This window comes from Lemur catta, chromosome 12, assembly GCF_020740605.2.
Source record: "Lemur catta isolate mLemCat1 chromosome 12, mLemCat1.pri, whole genome shotgun sequence".
In the NCBI taxonomy this organism is placed as follows: domain Eukaryota; kingdom Metazoa; phylum Chordata; class Mammalia; order Primates; family Lemuridae; genus Lemur; species Lemur catta.
In genome coordinates this window covers 86,912,410-86,932,576 of record NC_059139.1, presented here as the reverse complement: position 1 = coordinate 86,932,576, position 20,167 = coordinate 86,912,410, and the positions used below count along the sequence as shown (strand labels likewise).

The 20,167-nt window shown below is 34.9% G+C and overlaps 1 protein-coding gene across 3 annotated transcripts in view; it reads left to right on the top strand.

Moving 5' to 3' along the window:
- The window catches only part of CEP120 (centrosomal protein 120), a 75,715-nt gene extending 57,368 nt beyond the window's left edge, over positions 1 to 18,347 (top strand). For all 3 annotated transcript variants that reach the window (XM_045566280.1, XM_045566279.1, XM_045566281.1), the window contains 3 exons: positions 443 to 541; positions 12,320 to 12,465; positions 16,573 to 18,347. In XM_045566280.1, coding sequence (XP_045422236.1) covers positions 443 to 541; positions 12,320 to 12,465; positions 16,573 to 16,807 — 480 coding nt within the window. In that variant the 3' untranslated portion in view covers positions 16,808 to 18,347. The remainder of the gene's footprint in view (positions 1 to 442; positions 542 to 12,319; positions 12,466 to 16,572) is intronic.
- The last annotated feature ends 1,820 nt before the right edge of the window (positions 18,348 to 20,167 follow it).

Here is a 20,167-nt window from a genome sequence, read left to right as displayed (position 1 = left end):
TAGTAGAGATACTATTATAAGACAAAATTCCACATAATGATAGGCCTCCAAATGGAAAACTTGGTTTCTAAGATTTAGTGTGCCAGCTAAATTGGAATGTTAACAGTTAGAACTGCTTTTTGTAAAAAATGAATGTATTTTTATTCTATGATCTTTATATAATATACATGTTTAAATACATTTATAGTAACTGTCTGGAGGTTAAGACTAATTCAGTTCTTTTTATATAGGCTGTTAGGCAATAAAAATAAGACTATATTTTAAACAAGAAAATGTTCATGTGCCATAATATTTATAGTAAATTATATAACAGTTTTAGATGATGTCGTATGTTACACTGTATAAACTCTTTTCTTAAGCCAGACTCTTTGTATATATTATCTTTCAGTGGTTGTACACAGTGGTATAGTGTTTCACTTGATATGATTTTAATCACTGTTAGGTTGAACTTGAAAGAAAGTTGGAATCTGCAACTAAGTCTAAATTGCATTACAAGCAGCAATGGGGGCGAGCTTTGAAAGAACTTGCCAGACTTAAACAGGTATGTAATTTATAGCTCATTCTTTTTATATCTTTTCCCCTTGTTTCTTTACAACTTTGCATGTTTGGCAATATCTGTTACATTCAGATGTCTGCATTTGAATCTCCAGCGCTATTTTTTGAGATTAGAGGCTTTTTTCCTTCAATGCATTATATATGCAAGATCCATCTTTTTTACAATTAAAAACAAACTTTTATGTCTTTTTTAATTGCCAACTATTCTCTTACCTAAAGGAAATTGGGAATTTTTTTTTACTTTCACTTATAAAACAACTACTCTTTTCCTTCTTAGTAGAAGAAGGAAATTCTTGAGAGTGCCTTTTGGGGTGGAAATTTAAGGATAATTTAAATATAGCATTTTCTCAAATTTAAGAACATGTCTCAATTCAATTAAGAGAAGGGATCAGAGGGGATTTTTACATCATTTTCAAAGAATTTTAAAACCTTCATAGTAGTTTCCTGAATTTTTACATTACATTTTTTTTTCTTTCCTGCTACAAGACAACAAATGTTGTTGAAATTTATCTTCATTTTGGACATAATTTCTTCAGATGCTTAAGATCAAATAAAATATAAGCAAGCTTTTTATTCTGAATCTAATCTATTTGACCGAAAACTTTTAAGGATCAGTATTGGTTAGTTTATTCTAAATGTGCTTTTCTTTAATGTGTCAGTTTTATTCTGAATGAAATTTGCTGCATAGGATCTTTCAGGTTTGTATTTTTCTTAATTTGTCTCCATCACCATCAAATACATCGTTGTGGTATTATTGTATTAAATGCTTATCACTTTCATAGAGTACTACCAAACTGTGTGAGAATACTAGTAGACAGTTTAGCCTAATATAGTTTGTAGATGAGTTGAGCTTGTAAGCATTACAAATGAAGGCAATAAGTATAAGGTATAAGTGTAAAGTAATATAACAACTGAATATATTATATAAATGCTGTCAGGACTAAGGATAGACATCATGTATAGCACTGAGGATGTCCTGTATTCAGGGCACTGTCCTACGTGTATAATAAGTATGAAATAATAATATACCAAGCATAAGCATATACAGGACATGGGCCTTCTCCTCAGGGAGCTTGCAGTTTAATAATAAAGAAGAAACAACTATAAATATAGCATTTATTACTTAATAGTAAGAGCCCTGCAAAGAACCATCCAGAATACTCAGGAGGGGAAAGTATATCTATTTAATAGGACTTGAGAAAGGTGTCATAGAAGAGGAGATACTTGAGATAGACCTCTGGAGATGGGTAGTTCAGATTTTAATAGAGGAATTGGTTGTGATTTAGGAAAGTAATGGGGGAAATGTAAATATAATGAATAGAATGATCATAGCAAAGAGGCATGAAGTGGGAAAACAGACTGTTCATAGAAAATAAAGGAGGGCCCATTTTAGGGGTCATTTCAGAAGATAATGAGGACTTGAACTTACAGTAGGAATGCAACAAGAAGATTCTTGTCAAAGATGATATCAAGGCTTGAGCAAGGTGGCTCATGTCTATAATCCCAGTAATCTAGGAGGCCAAGGCAGGAGGATCGCTTGAGGCCAGGAGTTCAAGACAAGCCTGGGCAACATAGCGAGACCTTGTCTCTACAAAAAAAAAGAAAAATTAGCCAGACGTAGTGGCGCATGCTTGTAATCTTAGCTACTTGGGAGGCTCAGGCAGAGGGATCGCTTGAGCCCTCAGGAGTTCAAAGTTACAGTGAGCTATGATCATGCCACTGCACTCCAGTCTGGGCAACAGAGCAAGACCTTGTCTTTTAAAAAAGAAAGAAAAAAAAAAGATATCAAGGGTTCAATGCTTAGTGTCTGGAAAGAGTTTCCAGTTTTGGAGTTATGTTTATTAAGAAGCTGGTTGGAGTGTGGAAAGGAGATAGGATTTGTAAATTGGGTGTTTTGATTTTTACAGAAAAAAATTCGGCTAGTAGTTAGAAATATGGATCTGTTGTTGGCAAGATAATTGGCTTAGGCTTAAAAACAGATGAAGGAGTCCTTTGCAGAGGTGGTATTTGAAGCTGTGCAAGTGAGAACTTGGAATTCTTATATTTAAAAAGGGGAAAGGAAAGCTATTGAAGGAATAACAACTAGAGAGAAATAACGATGCTGGTAGAGCAGTTAGTATTTATTGAAGGCTCACTGTGTGCCAGGTGCTGTGCAGAGCCCTTCAGAACTTTTCATTTAATCCTAACAGAGATCCCTGTATAGCAGGTAATATTATAGATGAAGAAACTGAGACTTAAAGAGGTTATTGCATATGATCACACAGGTCCTAAGTAACAGAGCTGGGATTAAAATCATCTGACCAGAATCCAGGCTTAGGTTCTTTCCCTTTCATAATATTATGGCTTCAGTCCATAGAAGCCAAAGAATTGAAGAATTTCAAGGAGAAGAAAATGAGCCATAGAAGATATGGATTTCTAACAAGAATATTGAGGCAGAAGCAGCCATGAATTGCTGTATCCTAGCAAAGAAAATGCTAACAGAACCATCTAACGGAACCAGAACCATAACAGTTAAGAACGTGGCCTTGCAGTCAGGAGAGCTCAGCTGAGTCCTGGCTCTACCTCTTATTACCTCTGTGATGTCAGTAATTCAGCTTCTCTGAGTGGTCTCCTCATTTGTACCATGAGAAATTTTTCCTCACACGTTGTTCTGAGAATTAAGAGTGGCCTGTAAAGTGTTTATTTAATACAGTGTTTGGTACTTGGTATGTTTTCAATAAATAGTAACTGTTGTTAAAAAGACATGAGCCATAAAGCTTGTCTTGTAGTATTGTTGCTATCGGTCAGTGCAGTTCTAATTGGGTGGTAGCTTTAGATATTGATGAATAGAACAAATAATAGAGGGCTTTGTGATTGGTTGGTTGTTCGAAGAAATGATAGGCACCAACAATACTTTAAATTTTTAAGTGTGGAGAATTGGGAGATGTTATACCGTGATAGTGGTAGGGAAGTGTGGGGTAGGATATAGTTTGAGTAATAACAGTATTTTGTATTTGTATTTGGTAGTTTTAATAGATGTTCTGTAGAAAACTGCACAGAAGGAAAAGCATGTAAGTGCTAAATGTGCAGATATGCAAGAGTGTCAGTAGGTGAGCTTCCTAAAATTGAGTATGAAGGCGTGTAAGTGTATTGAGTCTGAAGAAACATCTCATAGTTTTTTCATATGTTCATTCTTTCATTCATTCAACAAGTGCCTATTGAGAGCCTACTATGGACCTTGCACAGTGGTAGATACTATGGATATAGCAGTTGCTCCCATGTGGATCTTAAAGTTCAAATGGGAGGACTGATTAACAAGAATATAGCAGCATGATGACGAATGCAAATGAAGTCAGCAAGTATTAGAAAAACAAGAGGACAACTGTAACTGGATTATCTCTGCATTTGTCCCTCAAAGCTAAGGAAGAAACATTTCAAAGATAAATTGTTTCAAATAATACTATTAGATTTGAAATCATTTCAAGTTTAAAAATGGAGAGTAGATGAGGAAGAAGTAGAAGATAGTATCTCCTTTGAAGAAGTTGAATGGTGAACAATAAGAGACTGATGCAGTGGTAATTAATAATAAGGCCTTACCAAAATCAGTTGAAAAAATGGAAAAGTGTTAGCTGTTGGTTAGAACTTCGGTCCCCAACCGCCAGGCCATGGAGTGGGCCACAGAGCTCTGCTGCCCCCCACCCCAAATCTATGGAAAAATTGTCTTCCGTGAAACTTAGAAAGGGGGGTGGGGACGACACACAGCAGGAGGTGAGGGGGCGTGCTAGGGAAGCTTCATCTGTATTTATAGCTGCTCCCCTCCCCATCACTTGCATCACTGCCTGAGCTCTGCCTCCCGCACCCGTCTCTGGTGCCAAAAAGGTTGGAGGCCACTGGGTTAGGACATTTCCTTTGGAGAATTGAGTAATCATTAATTCATTATTAAAACATGATCTCATTATAACTGACATGTTTCCCATTAAGAAATATCTGTGTAAGAACTTTTTACTTTAATTGACTTTTAAATTATACTCATATGTGTATGTTATGGATTACATTTCTTTTTTTTTTTGACCATTTGAGTTTTTTGGAATAGAAGTAAATAATGTTCTAAGTAGAAGCCCCCAAATTCATGGCTCTTTGTTAGTTTTACACTAGGATGTTGAGATAGTCTTTAAAAGGAGATTCAGTATGAAAGGCTCCCACCAAAGAACCCTCCTTCCTAACACATGCATCCTCATGTTATTTTCTGGTTTTTCCATTTAATACATTTTCTACTTATCCCCTTCCTGTGTACTTTACATCTTGCCCCAAAACCATTGCAGTGTAATTTTAACTGTTTGATTGTAATAAGGGAGGAAGGATATCACAAAAGTTCAGATGCCTTCTCTCTCGAGTTACTTTGTATATTAAGAAAAGGAAAGAAAACATAGTGTTAAATTAGTTGTTCAGCTCCAAAACTTATACTCCATGAAAGAAAAGTTCTTTGAGTGCAGTAATGTTCACAGCTTTCTCACTGGAGACCAATTTTATCCTTATCCCACAACTTTCTGCTTTAGAAACAACACTAAACAAATTTCGAGATCACTAGGAATCATTGATGTTCTGCAGACTGCATTGAGATGCAGTACTTAAAGAAGAAAAGTGATAGATTTTGGGATTACCATAGTGAATTGTGCTCTGCCACTAACTGTTTTTGGAAGATTAAAATTAATAACTTCATCAAATTGGCACATTTCATAGGTGAAATTACTTCAAAATTTTTTCCTAAAACTTATTAAAAACACATTTATTGTGTTTGAATATAAAATTGGAATCGTCTATCTGGTTTTGTTCAGAGGATTGTTTATGCAACTTCTTGTTTAAATTGGATTAGTACCATGTTAATTTTACATTGCCTCTGGTGAATAGCCACGGGGCTATAATCTCTGCCAGTAATTTGTCACATCAAAACCCTCTGGAGGACCATACAAAACATTTATGTAGTACGGATTAGACGGTGAAAGCCATATCTTAGATTGTTAATAAATGTTAATGACAAAACCCAGCTGGTAAAGCTTGGAAATAAGATCTAATGCTCAGTGCCCATTGCCAAAAGAATGTTTAAACAGAGATTTCCATTACTCAAAGGTGACCTAGTATAGTCTATTTGTGAATTAAAAAATCATAACCTTCTAATTATTTAGAAAAAAAATCTTTTTCTCTGATTCACAACCATAAAAGTCTATTTCCAAGTTGTAAGGTTTTTTGTTCTTTGGTAACTGGGAAGGCAACAGCTGTAAAATATAAGTAAGTATAACATAAAATGAGTCCTAATTTGGAATCCAGGGAAATGATACTCTTATAGTCTGGGTTTGGTATCTTGGGACAAAGTTAAAAGTTCTACTTGTTAGACATTTAAGGGGTAATTGAGTTTCCTTTTTTCCCTTCTCACTGAAGACATACTATAAAAATGTTTTAAAACCAAAACAAATACTTGAATTAAGTTTGTCCACAAATACCTGAGTTAAGATTGTCTACTCCTTGTGCTGTAAATCATAGCATGTTTACATATTTACTTAAAAACATTTCTTGACATCTTAGAATATAGTTATGTAAACAGAATAAAATTAAAAATGAATTGTCATTATAAACCATGAATTTGTTGTAGAAAACTTAACATATTTGTGTCAGATATATTCAAACTGTTTGTTCCCAGTACAGGAAACAGCACTAAGATTTTGAGTAGGATGTGGGTCTCTTACCATATTTGTGCACAGTAGATCTGTTTAAAACTAAGCTGATATATTTAGTTAAAACAACACAGACTTCATTGGCTGACATCAGCACTATCTTGTCCAGCCTCCTGCTTATCCACTCAGAGTAATTAATTTGATTAATTTATAAGTAATTTAGCCAAGGATGGGATGTAAATCTTTGTTTAAGAAAACAGTTGGAGGTCCAAGTCTTGGTTAAAAACTGTGTCTTGAAACCATCCAGGCCCTCCTACTGACTTGTCAGCTCTGGGTTATTTTCAGAAAACTTTACTTGAGTTCCTTAGTTTAGTTGTAAGTTTTTTCCCACAGACTTACATGGTATGTGTGAGTGGGAGAGTAAGTAGTGGCCACTTTTTAGCCGCTGTTTAGTCTAGTGTATGTATGTTTACATCTCCTTTCTGGATTTATAGGCAGCCAAGGCAAAATAAAGATTATACTCACTTGATTGAAGAGCCTTTAACCTAGAGCACCTGGCACTAGAGGATTTCTTTCACTAACCTCTAATTTGTATGTGTGTGATTATTATTAATGCTATATACTTGATTAAGCATTCAAGGCATTTAAAGGATTTTCTTATGTTTTATAATAAAAATGTTCTGTTTCATTAAAAAGTTACAATTTTACAGAGTGCCTAAAGTTAAATAATCAACTTTTATTCCTTTTTTTCTGCTTGTAATCATACTTGGCTCACTGTAAAAAAAAAAAAAATGCAAATTTTGTAGCACCATGTAACATAGAAAATAAAAATCACCAATAATCTTACCCCCTCAGCCAGAGATGAGAGTTAAATATATTTTTGTCCTGATATTTTTCCTTTTTTTAAAAAAATAATTACTTTTTAAATGAAATATACATTTCAAAAACATGGTTCTTATACCCTCTCCGCCGACCTTCCAGTTTAAGAAATAGCATCGTGAATGCTTTGGGAGCCCTCTGTGTGCTTTTTTAACTGTATCTTCTTCCTTTCCAGAGGTAACCACTCTCCTAAATTTGGTATTTATCATTCCTTTGCTTTTTGTTATGATTGTATAATATAGGTTATATTAAAAATATATCAAACAACATTGCTTAGTTTTTTTGTTTTTAACTTTTATATACCTGGACTCATTCTCTACAAGTGTATCACAGTTTATCCAGTCTTCCTTCAATGGACATATTTTTTTCAGGGTTTTTTTTTTTTTTTTATAACAAAGCAACACTGAATATGTTTGTACAAGTAAGAGTTTCTTTAGTGTTTATATCTAAAAGTGGAATTTCTGACACTCAGGTACATTCATTTCTTCAACTTCACTAATTATTGCCTAATCATTTTCTACAACGGTTGTATGAATTTGCAGTTTCCATTAGTATTTAATTGTTCCTATTCCTCACACTGTTGTGAACAACTGGCTGTTATCAGATGTCTTAAATTTTTCAATTTGGTTGGTCTGAAATAGTATCACTTTGTGGCATAAGTTTTCATTCCCCTAGTTACTAATGACTTCGAGCATCTTTTCATATGTTTATTGGCCACTTACATTTCTTCCTCTGTGGAATGCCTACCTCTGTCTTTTGCTCAATAGAAAAAGAACAGATTTTGGAGTCATCAGACAAGAAGTTTGAAATGCTACAATCACTATACTATGCTCTAGAGAAGAGGTGACATGATGGAGAAATGTAGTAGAGAAGTAGAATCTTTTGAGAATACTGTATGTGTATTTGGAAGCCCCTCAGAAGACAAGAGAATGAGGAGAAAGTAATATTTAAAGATATACTAGCTGAGAATTTTCCAAAAGTGGAAAAGATTTCAAATTCGTGGATTCAAAAATATCTGTGAACTCCAAGCAGGATAAATACAAAGTAAAGTATACCTAGATGCATCGTAGCGAAATTGACAAAGAGCAACGAAAACTCTTAAAAGCTGTTGGGGGAGGGTGGGAATATGATGCATTCAAAGGATTAACAATAAGACTGACAGGTGACTTTTCAACAAAAGTAAAGGAATTCATAAGACAGTGGAGTAATATCCCTAAAGTGCTGAAAAAAAATAAGTTCTGTACCCAGTGAAAATGTTCTTGGTAAATGAAAGTGACATAAGACTTTTCAGACAAAAATTGGGAGAATTTGTTATGGCAAATCTGAAGTAAAAGAAATATTTAGAGCAGTTCTTCAGGCAGAAGGAAAATGATGATCCCAAATGAAAGCTTTGAAATGTAGGAAAGTAAAGAGCAATGGAAACTAAATATCAGGCTAAGTGTAATGGATAGTGTAAAAAAACAACAATATTTGTTGAATTCAAAATATACATAGAATTAAAAGTTATGGCAAAATAGTACAAAAATATGAAGGGATAGAGTTGAATGGTTAAAATATGTCACATTATCCAAAATTGTAAAAATCCTAATTTATATTAGATTCTTTAAGTGAGGGATACATGTTATTTCTAAAAGAAGAGTAAAAATGAATAAATAACAAGATAGAGGGGGAAATTTGAATGACAAAATATGATTAATATAAAAGAAGATAGAAGAAACATAAGAGTACTTACATAAAACTTATAAGAAAAAACTTTCTTAAAATAATGAAACTTTCCCCCCCAAGATCAGCATTGTACTGGAGATGTTCTAGCCAGTGTAATAGGATGAGAAAAAGAAATTAAGATTGTATCAATTGGAAAGGAAAAAATAAAGCTGCCATTTTTTTGCAGATGACACTGATACACTTAGAAAGCCAAAAAGTATCTACAGATGACCTGTTATTATAAAAATGAGTTTAGCAGGTTTTCTAGAACAAAGTAAATATGTAAAAATCAATTTCTCTCCTAGAGATAATTAGGAAATGAAAATTTAAAACACTGCCATTTGCAATAGCATCTAAAAATCAAATATCTAGGAGTACAATCAAAGAAAAATGTTAGTCTTAGCATATAGAGAACTACAAAGTATTATCAAACAAAAGTGAAGAAGACCTAAATAATTGGAGAGAGAAATACGTTCATTAATTGAAGAATTAATATTGTAATGATACCGGTTTTGGCCAAGTTGTCTGTATAACCATAATCAAATCCCAAATCCCAGCAGGCCTTTTTTTTTTAATCACTGGAAGTTGAAATTTATATGGAAATGCAAGAGCCAAGAATAGCTAAAATAATTTTGAAGAACAGCAGAGGTAGAAGACTTATACTATCAGATGTCAAGACTTATTACAAGAGTTGCAGTAATTAGGACAGTGTAGTGTTAATGCAAGGACAGAGAAAGATCTGTTTAGAGCATCTGGTAACAAATCCATACATATATGACAGAGGTGATACTGCCAAGCAATGAGGGGAAAATGTTGCTAGGTCTGTTGGAGCTCTCTATATGGGGAAATAAATGAATCTTGATCTCATACCATACACAAAACCAACTGCATGTGAATCATTGATCTAAATGAAGCATCAAGAGGGTAACAAAAGAATATCTTCAAGACTGAAACAGGCAATATATTTTTCATAGGATACAAAGATCACTAACCAAAAAGGAATAGAAAAATTTGGACTATGTTAAATTTAAGGACTTATATTCACCAAGACAAGTGAAAAGGCAAGACAAAGACTAGTAGGAAATATTTGCAATTTATGTAACTGACAAAGAATTTACCCATTATGTATAAATGTCAATAAGAAAAGATGAACAACCAACTAGGGAAAAATGCCAAAGGTTTGAATAGGAACTTGACAAACGAAGATATCCAAATGCCATTAAAATACTTAAATGTGTTCAACCTAATTAGTCTTTTTTTTTTCCTAATTAGTCTTTGCAATAAACAAAATAAAATCACAATGAAGTACCACCACATAACCTGTCAGAATTGTTAAAGTAAAAAAATTGACATTACTAAGTGTTGATAAGAATATGGAACACAGGAACACATATGGAAGTATAAATTGGTATAACTACTTGGCCAACTGGCAATATAGATTGAACATCCCTAATCCAAAAACCCGAAATCCAAACTGCTCCAAAATTCGAAACTTTTTGAGCACTGGCATGGCTTTGCAAGTGGAAAATTCCACACCTGACCTCATGTGACAGGTCATACAAAATTATTTAAAATATTGTATAAAATTATCTTGAGGCTACGTATATATGGTATATGTGAAACAAATGAATTTTGTGTTTAGACTTGGGTCTAGGATATCTCATCATGTACATACAAGTATTCCAAAATTCAAAAAAAATCCAAAATCAAACACTTCTGGTCCCAAGTGTTTCAGATAAGGGATATTCAAACCTGTATTTACTAATACTGAAATTCTCATATTGTCTGACCCAGCAGTTCGAAGCGTATGTATATATGCAATAGAAATGCATACAGATGTGTTCCAAAAGACATGGGTAATGTCTTCACATCAACATTATTTATAACACAGAAGTGGAAACTGCCCAAATGTCCTTCAGCAATGGAATGAATATATAATGTGAATGATTAACTACACAGAACAATATGAATGAATCTGGAAAGCAAAATTAAGTGAAAGAACCCTGGCACAGATATATACTGTACAATTCTATATAAAGTTCAAAGCAGTCAGAACTTATTTGTGATGTTAAAATTAGGGCAGTAGTTATCTTTGGGAAAGAGTGAGTGGTTAGTGACTGGGAGGAGACACAACAGAGGGACTTCTGAGGTTCTGGCAATCTTTTATTTCTTGATCTGGCTAGTGGTTAAGTGGTTCACTTTGTGAAAATTTATCAAAATGTATCTTTTGATTTATTAGTTTTGTGTTTGTTATAATTCAATCAATAAGTTTGTTTTAAAAAAATAGATTACATATGTCTGTTGACTCAGCTCTCCCACTTTAACATTCTGTCCTAAAGAAAGAAAAGCACTTAAAGATTCATGAGCTAACTGTGTGTTAGATGATAGTGTGTTTTATTACAGCACTGTTTGTAGTACAAAAAGCATCTGTTATTGAGAGAATGGTTGAATGTCATGGAATGTCCATTCTGTGGAATGTTACACATTTATTCAAAAAGATTTTATCTGTTGACCTAGGGGAATTGTTTAATTTTTTTAAATGCAAAATAAATTGTATTGTTTGATTCTATTTTTGTTTTTTCAAAAAAAAAAAACATATGCTTAGGTTTTTGCATGAGCCTGGAGAAAAGAATGGAAGTGGGAGTAGAATTAGTGATCAATGTAGGGACAGTTATTGAATTTTTCTATATACCTCTTTGTATAATTAACCATTTCTTAGATACAGCTTTTACCACTGGTCCTTGTGGCAATTTATTGTGTCGACAGCAGCCTCTTTCTTGCCCTCAACTTCTTTTATCCTGTGATGTTCAGCTAACATCAATCACCAGTTTTTAGAGAATACCCAGGCATTTCTAGATAATATATGACTCATAGAATTGGCGGTGCATAGCAGCTGAGTGTGGTGGTAGTCCCAGCTACTCAGGAGGATTGATTGAGGCTGGGAATTCAGGCCTGTGGTGTGCTATGATTGCAACTGCGACTAGCTACTACGCTCCAGCCTGGGCAACATATCAAGACCCCATATCTTTTTTTTTTTTTTTTTTTTGAGACAGTCTCGCTCTGTTGCCCTGGCTAGAGTGAGTGCCGTGGCATCAGCCTAGCTCACAGCAACCTCAAACTCCTGGGCTTAAGCAATCCTACTGCCTCAGCCTCCCGAGTAGCTGGGACTACAGGCATGTGCCACCATGCCCGGCTAATTTTTTTTTTCTATATATATATTTTAGTTGGCCAGATAATTTCTTTCTATTTTTTTTTAGTAGAGACGGGGTCTCGCTCTTGCTCAGGCTGGTCTTGAACTCCTGACCTCGAGCAATCCACCCGCTTCGGCCTCCCAGAGTGCTAGGATTATAGGCGTGAGCCACCGCGCCCGGCCAAGACCCCATATCTTTAAAAAAAAAAAAAAAAAAAAGAATTGACAGTGCATAGCTATATTATGGGTATTGCCAAAGAGGATTATAATCACAAGCCAAAGTCATGAAATATATTTATTCCTAATATTAGGGATCTGGCTTATTTCTTTCGTTTCTTTCAAGAGAGAGCAAGAAAGTCAAATGGCTCGTCTTAAAAAACAGCAAGAAGAATTGGAACAGATGAGACTGCGTTACCTGGCTGCTGAGGAAAAAGATACAGTAAAAACTGAGCGACAAGAATTGTTGGATATAAGAAATGAATTGAACAGGTATAATAAGTAAAAGTATTTCTTGTTTCTTACAAAAACAAAAGTTCTAATAGGACAACTTTTTAATTAGTCACTGGTCCAGGGAAGGTACAATTTCAGGTCTCTCAAGGATAAAATAGATCATATATAAAATGTAGCAGACTTGTACAATAGAAAATCTATATCAAGAGCATTATACCCAGTTTTTTTTTTTGCTATGAATGTAGCTATAATGTTTAACTCTTGTGTTTCCATTTATAGCATTAGTACTTTAAAATTCATTTTTATCCAACTATTTCAGGATTATTGCTACTATTAAACTGAACTTTGAATTATAAAATAAGAAATTTCACATTTAGTTTTATTACTAATATTAGCATTATAATAGCTCTTATTTATTAAGCCCTTACTGTGTGTCAGGAGCTATTTTAAAATGCCTTATATGCCCATCTCAATTGTTCTTAATCTTCAGGACAACTCAGTGAGGATGATATTATCCCCATTTTATAAATAAGGAGATTGACGATTAAACAGAGGCTTAATTGTCTTATTCAGGGTCACATAGCTAGTAAATCCTGGAGCCAGAGTTCAAATTTGATTCCAGAGATTATATTTTTAACTGCTATGCTACACTGGGCTTCTCTGTAATGTCATGTTCATCTTAATCACAACTTCAGTGTTTCATGTTAGAAAAGAAATCATTAGGAACCAGCATAAAAACAAATTATAGTCTTTTTGTAGGGTAGTTTTGGGGGAAGACTTTTCAGCTTAATTTATCAAGGGACTGTTACAGTTTTGTTTTAGCAAAGTGCTGTGTTAGTTAACTTGAACTGCCATAACTAAATATAGACTGGGCAGCTTAAACAGAAATTTATTTTCTCAGAGTTCTACAGGCTAGAAGTCCAAGATCAGGAGCTAGCCTGGTTGGTTTTAGGGGGCCAGCTTCTTGCTGTGTCCTCATGTGGTGAGGAGAGAAAGAGCAAGCAAGCTCTCTGGTGTCTCTTCTTATGAGACCAGTAATCCCATCATGAGGATTTTACCCTCGTGGCCTTATCTAAACCTAATCATCTCCCAAAGGCCCATCTCCAGATACCATCACATCAGAGGTTAGGGCTTCAACACAGGAATTGGAGATGGGAGGGAGATACCGTTCAGTGCATACATGTGTACGTTTGACAGAGTATCCCATTATATCTCCATGTGTAGTGCACTCACTGTATTAGCTGGGTTCCTAGGTGAATTAAATAACAATTAAGAAGATAAATGAATAAACAGTTGTAAAAGATCAACTCTAAGTGCCTTGCTTAACAGGGTTCAATTCATGCTACTATTATTCTCTTTTATTCAGCAAATATTTGTTTGGTGTCTACCATGTTGTAGACTTGGAAGATGTTACAAATTAATGTATTATAACATGATCCTTGCCTTCCAAAGTTTTGATGTCATATATAGCACTTTTGTGGTTTCAATTTAGCAAATACATACGCCCCTGCTTTTGGTGGCATAAGTAAACATAGCCATTTTGCCTATCAAATTCATAGATGATACAAAGTTGAATCTTACTGTCTTAAAAAATTTGGATTCAGAGAGAACCGAAACCAATAAGATTAAATATATTAGAAACAAAATCAGAGTCCTCTATATAAGTTATAGGAAAAATCACTTAAGTAATAGATAAGACATAGTAAAACACTTATGTGAGGAAGCTCAGGAGGATTTAAGTGACCACTAATAATAGTGTGATTTGGCTGCCCAAGAGTCAGTGCAGTTAGGGACATTCAGAGAAGTAGTGTTCGGTGCTGATAAAAGTTTCCTCTGGGGTATTCATACCACTGCGCAACACACTTCAAGGAAATCAGGTATCTAGAGAGCTTCCAGTGGAATGTGACCAGGACAGTAAGGGACGATATATAACATACAAGAAGTGGTTAGGAGAGTGAGGGATATTAAACTTCAAGGACTCCTGGGCAAAGTGGTAGATAGCTATCTTCAAATATCTGGAGGGCTACCATATTAAAAACAAGTAGGTAAGCTTCTCCTCTTGAGCAGAATCATAACCAATTATAGGAAAGTATAAAGAGGCATACTGAGTTCAAAATAAGGAACTTTCTAACAGAGCAGTTCTACAGAGCAGTAGGTTCCCAGTGGCAGGAAGTGTGTGAGTGGAATCTAGACAGCATTTGTCAGGAATGTTACCAGAGTTTCCTTTCATAAATTTATGGGCTTCTTCAGCTACCAGGTTCTAAAATTCTATTGTGGTCACGATTGATAAAAATTTTCATTTTAGTAAAAATCTGGTAGGGATGAATCTATCAGTTGTGTAAGAATTACATTTATGATGCACAAAAGGGAAATGGTAAAACTTTTTGGTAAATAATTTGGCATTATGTGTCATTAATTTACCTAAAGGACCCCTTTCTCCAAGGTAGCCATAAGAATTAGGGTAGGGAAACACTTCAGAAATCTGCCCTTATCCATCCACATGAATTGCTCAAATTCAGTGGAAAGATTTGGGACCAGTATCTCATTAACCACTGATTTCCCACCTGGGTCCCAGAGCACAGTACCCCTCAATATTTAGGCTTTTTTTGTTAGAATAGATGAAGATGTTTGGCCTCCTTCTTGGACTGTATACTTCAGGGGTTTCTGAGACAGAGTCTCACTCTGTCACCTAGGCTAGAGTGCCGTGGTGTCAGCCTAGCTTGCAGCAACCTCAAACTCCTGGGCTCAAGCGATTCTCCTACCACAGCCTCCCGAGTATCTGAGATTACAGGCACGTGCCACCAGGCCTGGCTAACTTTTCTATTTTTAGTAGAGATGGGATCTTTCTCTTGCTCAGGCTGGTCTCGAACTCTTGACCTCAAGCAATGCTCCCGCCTCGGCCTCCCAGAGTGCTGGGATTATAGGCGTGAGCCACTGCGCCTGGCCTACAGGGGTTTTTTTTCTTTTGTGAGGAATTGGAGGAGTTTCATGTTTCAAAGGGTCATCTGAACAAATGAAATTGTATACTGCCAACAGTCATGCACCCTCTGGAGCCCAATCCTCCTGATCTGGCAAAGCAGGACCTGTCCCCACTGCTTCTTCTTCCCTCTCCCCCACTCCATGTGTAAATTCAGAAGTGAACTTCTCATTGGCTTGTTTATTCTGAAGACTATCTTGAAGGAGGGTCTCATACTCAACTACTTTATCTTATCAGGACAAAATTTAGGGATAGTTGCAAATCAAAACATTTCTGTAGCCAGTTATACAGAGGAATATAAAGTTATATTTTGATTGTACATTCTAAATTAAAACATTCCATATCCAAATTTAGTGTTACTATAACAGAGTAAGTATATTAAGTATTATAACCATTCCATTTTTAAAACAGTGTGATCAACAATATTGTATTGGAAATACCCAAATCCTAGGCCAGTACTTACTCCCTTTCTTCATCTCCAGATGAGATCATCACAAACATAACTTGAAGATATACATACAAAACCTTAGCATGTGTATGCCCTTTGACCACACATTCACATTTTATAGAATTTCACTTTCTATGAGTAATTAGAGATATAAGCTCCGTAATAGTAGGGACTTTTCTTCTTGGTTCACTGTGGTATCCCCAAACTTGTTTGGTACAAATAAATATTTGTTGAATAAATTTGGAAGAAAAAATTATGTTCAAAACAATAACAAAGGTTTGACAATAACCTAAAGATCAACAAAGGATGATTAAATGGTGGTACATCCAAATGATGGAAAAAAGCCATTTGGAAGAATACTTAATGATATAGGAAAAGCATTCACTATATAGATATGTGAAGAAAGCATTGTATGTGTAGTATCATTAATTTTTTTAGAAAAAGTATTTTTAAATATGCATTTTGTTTTCTTCTTTACACAGCTCCAAAAATATCCACAGTTTTCATGTATTTTATAATTAGAAAGCAAGTATTGCTTTTAAAACTGCCTTTTATAAGCATGCTGACTCTGAGTAGCCAAGTGGAACATTGGTTTTTGTTTGTTTTCTTCCTGAAAATATTACTGAAAACTTATTTTACCATTGGATCGTTTTATTTTTAAATAGTGCTGTTAAGAAAAATGAAACAGTTGCTAGAGTGGCCTTTGTTCTTGGCTTTTCAGGTTAAGGCAACAAGAACAAAAACAGTACCAGGATTCCAGAGAGACTGCAAGTGGAAAAATGGATGGCCCACCTGGTAATGCATTGGAAGAAGGGTTGGATGATTATTTGACTCGCCTAATAGAAGAAAGGGATATTTTGATGAGAACGGGTGTGTATAATCACGAGGATCGAATAATAAGTGAACTTGACCGACAGATCAGAGAGATTTTGGCAAAAAACAATGCCAGTAATTAATAACATTTGGAAAAATCTTTGTTAGAGACTCCCGGTCTAAATTTTAATTTCATTGTAAAACCCTTAAAAGTGAAGAAAATGGATGCTTTAAAACGCTATTTTCAGGTTTTTTATGCAAAATTTTATATGTTATTGTATAGTATTTATTTGATTGTATTTACTTTATGCTACCTCTCCCACACTGGTTTTATTTGTAATATGCATTCTCTATACTCATTTTAAATGACTTTTTGGTGTTTCTCATAGTTTATAATCTGATGGCTATCTTTCAAAACAGCTTTTCACTAAGTTTGTTGTAGGAGAAATAACTGCAGTAATTTTCAGTTATTTAATTTTTCATGTTGAGCCAAAAGAGTATATGTTGCACTTTAAAAAATGCTGTGTCCTATTCCATTTGAATGTAGATATCTTAAAAGTTAAGACCAATTATAAATGTAACCAGTCTGACTCATTTTAGACAACCTTTTTTCCTTAACTTGTAATATTTACAAGTGACAACCTTGAAAATAAAGCAGGATCAATACAGAGAAGCCACATGACATATTGAGTGACAAATTAATCATTTATTTAAATAAAGTTAATACAGATTAAACTTGTTTCAAGAGCTATTGAATTTTCAGTGTACTCTAAACTTTTAAGAACATGAAGTAGCTTAATACGGTCTTTCTTCTCTGTCAGCCTCCTGCTCGAGTTTGCATTCTTTTCTTTTGTTAACATTAGAGATTTCCTTTTATTTTCCAGTGATAATAATGGTAGTTGTTAAATCAAGCCCTCTGTAGTAGAACATGGAAAAAGACACATAAAGACTTTAGCTGAAAAAATAGAGTGAAAATGAACTCTTTTTTACTCCCCCTAATTTTAATCAGTTTTTTTCAAAAGTATATGAAATTAAGTCGTTGAATTTATGTAGAGTCACACTCTCCACCTCCTGTTACAGAGTACTGAAAAGGCTGTAGCAAATTCACAGATTAGGTTGGGTCTTAAAATATAGTTTAAAAATTCTGATTTCCAAATGTAATAAATTTAAAGTATATACTGTAGGAAGTTACCAATAACTTCCATAAAAGCAGAATAAGATATTTGGTAACATTAATTTTCTGTCATTTTCAACAAGATATATTTCTTATGAAGGAAATTAAAGTCCTTATTATATTTTTTCTTATTAACAAAGTATTAATCTTATAAAAATAGCACAGCGTAAATAAGAGAAAGAAATTACTGAATGAGAGGATAATGAATCTGTGAATCATAGTAGGAATTTACAACATTAATTATGGTTAGATATATTCTCTCAGTGATTTTGTGCCACATGAATGGGATAGAAGTATCTTTTTGTTTTGGAAAGTCTTGGGTGAGGTTCTGTGCCTGTTCACCTGCAGTTGCCGTGTGTGCTGCCTGCGTCTGTTTCCAGACGCTAGAGGGGGCCTTAGATTTAAAGAAACAAAAAGGACTTTTCTACAATGGATGTGTGGTTTATTTTGCCTTCTGTAAAGCTCTTTTGGCGATTGTAATTTAACAAATAAAATCACAATTGTATGCATCTTTGCGTTCTTGAGCAGTCTTGTTTCTAAACAGAGTAGGCAAAGTGTTCAGCCCTTCTTGTTTCAAGTCACTGTATTCTTGTTTTTTCTCAAGTGTTTACATTTCAGACACTTTTTTTTATGTCTTAAAATCAGGGGAGTGTGAAATTTGAACACTCTTTTTTAGTCCTTAAGCAGCATTCATTCCATTTATAAGTGGCATTTAACATATTTACAGATTGCTTACTAAGTGGCCTAAGAGTTAACGAGTATGACCATAGTAGATAAATGAGTGAGTGGTTGGGTGCATGGGCGGGTGAATAAGTTTCTTAATTACTACATTTATAACAGGAGACCTTTCATCAGATATTTTAAGATGAAATAAAATTTACATTTAAAATTTCTGTGAGTTTTTATGGAGAAATTCTTGTCTCCACGTTTAAGGCAGGCATATCCTGCATAGGAGGGGTATATCATATCTACCAGGTGTAAATAACACCCTGTCTATGTGAACTTTTAAGAGTTCTTTTATGGGTATATCTAGTAATTTCCATCTGGATCTGAGTTCCTGTTGCTTCAAGCAGATGTGGGAATTTGAGTGTGATTTAAGGATGTTTCAGGGCTCTGCTGAGGGGAAGGCAGCCTGGTCTGACCAGAGGATTTTCTCCTCTACTTCTCCTTCTGTGCAGACCCTGTCCGGCCTAATCTAGGTTCACAGATGGCCCCAGCCTGTACTGCTTGTCTGCAGCCACCTCAGAACGCACTGATCTGGTTCTTAGTCTGCAGGAAGGGCCCTCTGGTAGCTATATATGGACTTAGAAAATAGGATCTCACTGCCATTGTGTCTAGCTTGACTGAGTACCTGAAGCTTTTTTAAATTGATATAATTCATATACCACAAAAATCACCACTTAAAAGTATACAATTCAGTGGGGTTTTTGGTATATTCGCAAGGTTGTGCACCCATCACCACAATCTTAAACATTTTCATCACCTTGTACCCCGTCTAGCAGTCACTTCCCGCTCTCTGCAGCCCCAGCCCCTGGGCAGCCACTAGTCTACTTTGTGTCTCTGGGGCTCTGCCTGTTGTGGACATTTTATATAAATAGAATCCCAAATTGGATATTTAAAATAGAAGATATTACAAAATCTAAATGTAATTCTTCCACAACTAGTTTCTACAGTTTATAACATTGTATCAGGTATTGAATTAAATGTTACAAAAATCCAGCAAACCAACATAAAGGCATAACATTCATCATCAGTTAAGAATAGAGCTCAACTGTTCTTTTATCCATCACCTATAAAGCATTGACCAAAAATAATAGTGGAAAGCAGATAATGTTTCAGCACTTCTAGTGCTAGAAATGGATTATTGACACAAAGTATGTGTCATGCCATTGGCATCTTATCAAAATGGCACACTTTTCCACATTTTATAGAGTTTGGGGATAACAGGAAACACAGTCAGCCAGAATGTAAGGTATGAGGGCTGAGACCAGGTCTATCTTACTTTCTGCCATATGCCAGAACTGAAATAGTGCCTGCCATATATTGGCACTCAATATTTGCTAAATTTATAAAGAAATGAAGTAATTGTGTATGGCTGCCTGTCAAAATAGACATAAAAAATTTCAGCTGAGGTGCAGAGCAAATAAGTCCCCCAGCCTCACTGACAGGTTATGAACTTGTGGCCTGAACGTCCAGGCCCTGTAGAAGCTGAGGGGTTCTGTTTGTTGGATTGTTTTTGCTTTTTTAAAAATTTTGCTTTAAATTCGTAGAGACAGAAAGTAGAGTAGAAGTCACCAGGGGCTGGGGGGAGCCAAGGAGAAGGTGGAAG